At 43.7% G+C, this 4,419-nt stretch overlaps 1 protein-coding gene and 1 non-coding gene across 2 annotated transcripts; one reads left to right on the forward strand and one right to left on the reverse strand.

The window, feature by feature from the left end:
* Positions 1-2,260: 2,260 nt before the first annotated feature.
* On the reverse strand, positions 2,261-2,367 carry LOC145110453 (small nucleolar RNA R71). The gene has a single exon (XR_013709831.1). It is a non-coding gene; the product is annotated as a small nucleolar RNA R71 (small nucleolar RNA).
* A 1,087-nt stretch (positions 2,368-3,454) lies between these two features.
* On the forward strand, positions 3,455-3,868 carry LOC145104347 (uncharacterized). Its single transcript, XM_079041611.1, has 2 exons — positions 3,455-3,610; positions 3,659-3,868. The coding sequence occupies exons 1-2, from the start codon at positions 3,455-3,457 to the stop codon at positions 3,866-3,868; spliced, it is 366 nt and encodes a 121-aa protein (XP_078897737.1).
* Positions 3,869-4,419: the final 551 nt, after the last annotated feature.

Consider the following 4,419-nt stretch of genomic DNA (forward strand, 5'->3'; position numbering starts at 1 on the left):
CCATGGATTATCAAGTTGGGTTCCACCCATAGGATGCTCCATGGATGCTCCATGGAGTTAACCCATGGATCATGAAATGAAGAGTCATGTTACATTAGGGTTTACCTAATGCAACACACTATATAAACAAAGGTGTTCTCCCCAAAATCGGCGACACTAAGAAACAGGAGGGCTAGAGCCAATTTTGCAAGTGTAAGATTCTCTCAAAGTTTACTCCTCTGCATTTGGTGTTGTGTGAAGCATTTGAGGCATCACACTTGGGGTGCTAGGCTCACAAGGTTTCAAGGATCATAATCAACAACAAGGTAAGTTATTCTATCTTTCATTCAAGTTAAAAATGTTCCCCATGTATGCTAGATAGGAATATAACCTTGGAATTCAACTTTGCATGATAATTAGACAAACATAGATCCAAGGTTATTAGGGTTGCATTTACACTTAGGAAGTGTTAGAATGCTCAAAACCCATCAGTTGAGGCATAAAGGTGGAAGCTTTATGCCATTGGAACTCCCCATGCAAAGTTTAAGAGGTTGTTATGGCTTTTTGAGCAAAAAGGGCCATGCATGGATGCAAAGGTAGTACCTTTGCGTCTTATTCCGACCCTAGGAGGTTAGATTTGGGTCTTGGATGCCTAGTGCTTGACTAAAATCGTCTGAATAGAATTGGACATAGAGGGACTCGGCGAGTCACTTGTGGGACTCGGCGAGTCACACCATTTTCTTTCCCCAAAACCCTTCTCTAAAGGGTATGAGCTTAGTTAGTTAGTGACTCAGCCAGTCTGGGTCCATAGTGGACATGAAGATCATCGTACTTGACGAGTTCAAGGAGGAACTCGGCGAGTCCAAGGCAATCTCCCAACCCATGAAGATGAACTCGACGAGTTGTTCATACAACTCAGCAAGTCATAGTCTGGACACGTTCATAGGAGGAAGATGAACTCGGGGAGTCGGTTGAAGATGGTCCCGATTGTAAGATTGAAGGGGAACCCGTCGAGTTCTTGCTAGACTCGACGAGTAGAGTCGGGGGTTGTATTGGGTTGAGGAGTATGAACTCGACGAGTTGGTAGACCAACTCGGCAAGTCAAGTCAACTGGAGGTTGACTTTGACCGTTGACTTTGACCAAGTTTGACCTGGGTTGACTTTTGGATTATTGTGGTCTAAATGTTATTTTAGGTATTGATAGTCGGGAAGCCAAAGGGTCAGCGGTTCAGAAGTTGCCAGTTAGCAGTCAGAAATGTTCAGCTAGTCTTCAGCAGTGCAAGGTGAGTCTCCTCACTGTGTGCATGGGTCTATGGCCACAATGCCGGCCCATTATGTTTATGTTTATGTATAGTAGGAAGACCCGGGGGATAGCCCTAGGCACTTATTGTGACATGTTTTGGATTTAGATCCGCTTCCGGGGCTAGCCCGATGTAGTTTGTATGTTCCGGATTTCGGTCCGATGTCGGGTGGTACCCGAGGCAGTAGTGTATGTGTGGTTATACTTGTTGTCTTTGTGATACTTGTATGTGCCTGGTAAGGAGGTGAGTGCGGGCGAGGCCCCGTATCTCATCACTAGCCGAGTACGGACAGGGTTCCGTATCTCATTAGCAGCAGAACAGGGGCGAGGCCCGAGTTAGGAGGGAGGTGAGTGTGGGCGGGGGCCCGTATCTCACTAACAGCAGGAGTGTGGACGGGGTTTCATGACTCATCAGTAGAAGGACAGGGGCGGGGCCCAAGATAGGTGAGGACTTAGTACAGGAATACAGTAGAGTAGGTTTAGCTTATGTGATATGTGCTATGATATGTGTTGTATATGTTTAGCGGGCGGGGCCCGGAGACAGGCGGGGCCTCAGAAAGACAGATTTGTATACCGAGCGGGGCTCGATGCCAGGCGGAGCCTGATGCCGGGCGGGGCCCGATGCCGGAGTTAGTCCGATGTCGGGCAAGTCCCGATGCAGCGGGCGGGGGCCCGGTATGTGGTTATGTATGTGGTTTGTGGTAGATTGGGGAACTCACTAAGCTTCGTGCTTACAGTTTTCAGTTTTGGTTTCAGGTACTTCTGGTAGCCGAGGGAGGAGCTCGGGGTGATCGCATGGCACACACCATAATTTGTTTAGCCTGGGAGGTTCTACTCTGATATAAAGAATATGTTTTGAGACTATACTCTGATAGATATAACAATTTTTGTTTATGAATGAAATGGTGGATAATTATGGCTTTCAATAATGATTTAAAAATGAAATTTTTGGACCGTATTTTTAAGGATGTTACAATAGCCAAGCTAAAAAAGAAGATAGCAAACTTCCAACAAAATAATGGTGAGTCTTTGGAAGAAACATGGGAGAGGTATAAAGATATGCTCAGGAATTACCCCCAACACGATCTCAATGTGCAACAGGAAGTTTGTATCTTTTACAATGGGGTAAATGTTACAACAAGACAACTCCTTTTATCTCAAGGGCCAAGGACAAGTAAGGAACTGGCTACGATTAAGGAGTTGATTGAAGAATTTGCAAAACATTCATGCGAATATCATAACCCACGAGAAGATACTATAAGAGGAAAGGGAAGTTTGGATGGAGGCAATGAGAACTTAGCGGTAGTGATGGCAAAGTTAGAGTCAATGGACCGACGGATGAGGAAGATGGATTAACCCATCCATGCGATTTGTTTTGGGTGTGATAATTGTAGCGGGCCTCATTTGACTAAGGATTGCGACTTAGATGATAATGGAAACCGGAAGGCTCAAGCATATTATTCGAGTGGTGATCGATAAGATGAGGATTGAAGGAAACCAAAGAAAGAGTTATTGCCCTATGATGAATATAAGGACACAGAGGAAAAGTATAGGCAACAAGGTCATGGGTTTTATCAAAAGGAGCAACTGAATCCCACAAAGAAGAACAACTTTGAAGCTATGCTAGCCTGATTCGCAGCCACATCTGCGAAAAGACATGATAAAACTGATTTTTTCCTTCGAAATCAGCAAGCCTCGATCCGTAACATCGAGCAATAAATTGGTCAATTTTTGAGGCAATTCAACGAATGTCTTCTGGGCTTAGTTCTAAGCAACACGGAGACCAATCCAAAAGCTCATGTCAAGGCCCTAACAACAAGGAGTCGTGAAATTATCAACCCTTTAATTCCTCTAACAGATAATGATTCATCAAATATGCAGCAACCAGAAGAAGAAAACGACCAAGAAAAGGCCACTGACCAGTAGTCACGGTGTGGTGACCACGGGCCCACTGCGTGGCTATCATAGGAAGAAAATAAAACTCCTCCGGTCAAATCATATCAACCACCTCTTCCATATCCGAGTCAGGCTAAGCAAGACAAACAAGCTTAGGAATACAAGAAGTTTTTAGAACACATTAAGGCTCTATAAATCAATATCTCGTCTATTGAAGCACTTGCACAAATACCAAAATATGCTAGGTTCCTAAAAGACCTTCTCACAAACTGAAAGAAGATGGAGGAAGCTTCGAATGTGATATTAAACGAGAATTGCTCAGCGGCTATGCTCAACAAGTTGCCAAAGAATATGGGAGATCTAGGAAGCTTGACAATTCCTTGCGAATTCGGGAATCTTGCAACTAGTCAAGCTCTTGCTGATTCGGGAGCTAGTGTAAATTTAATGCCCTACTCATTTTAAAATAAGTTGAATCTCTCGTAGCCAATACCAATACACATGGAAATTCATATAGACAACAATACGGTGACATTCTGGAGAGGTATTTGTGAAGATCTTTTGGTTAAGATTGATAAGTTTGTGTTTCCCGCAAATTTCGAAGTACTTGACATGGAGGAGGACACTCAAGTCCCTATTATTCTTGGAAGACCATTTCTTAGCACCGTGCGGGCTCTAGTGGACATTCGAGAATAAAAGATGACACTTTGGGTTGGAGAAGATGCAATAACCTTTGGTGTTGATCGAGCAATGAAGCACTCAAAGATTAGCGATGACATGGTCTTTTCGGTTGACACATTCAATTCATTCATGGAGAAAGAGATGCAATAATGGAAAAAGAATGAGTTAGATGGTTACATGACTCTAAAGGAAGATGACTTTGATGCCAAACATGGCCTTGAAGAATTGGAAAAGCTACTGGAAGAAAGCGATTATGAAGAGAAGAAAAGACTTTCTGAAGAAGCCCCACGGCGTGGATAGATAGTAGCCACGGTGTAGTGGTCAGAAAATTCATGACATGACGGGGAGAAAAGAAGCCCTACGGCGTGGCAATCAGAAGCTCACGCCGTGGCCACTAAACAGAGCCAAAAATCAAGTCTCAAGCCCTTACCTGATCATTTGGAGTACACTTTCCTAGAAGATAATGAACAGAAGTATGTGATTATAGCATCAGATTTGAAGCCTCAAGAGAAGAAGAGCTTGGTGGAGGTGTTGAAAAAACGAAAGAATTCCATTGCATGAACAAT

Source organism: Lactuca virosa, chromosome 4, assembly GCF_052849685.1.
Source record: "Lactuca virosa cultivar CGN04683 chromosome 4, Lactuca_virosa_CGN04683_v6, whole genome shotgun sequence".
Lineage (NCBI taxonomy): Eukaryota > Viridiplantae > Streptophyta > Magnoliopsida > Asterales > Asteraceae > Lactuca > Lactuca virosa.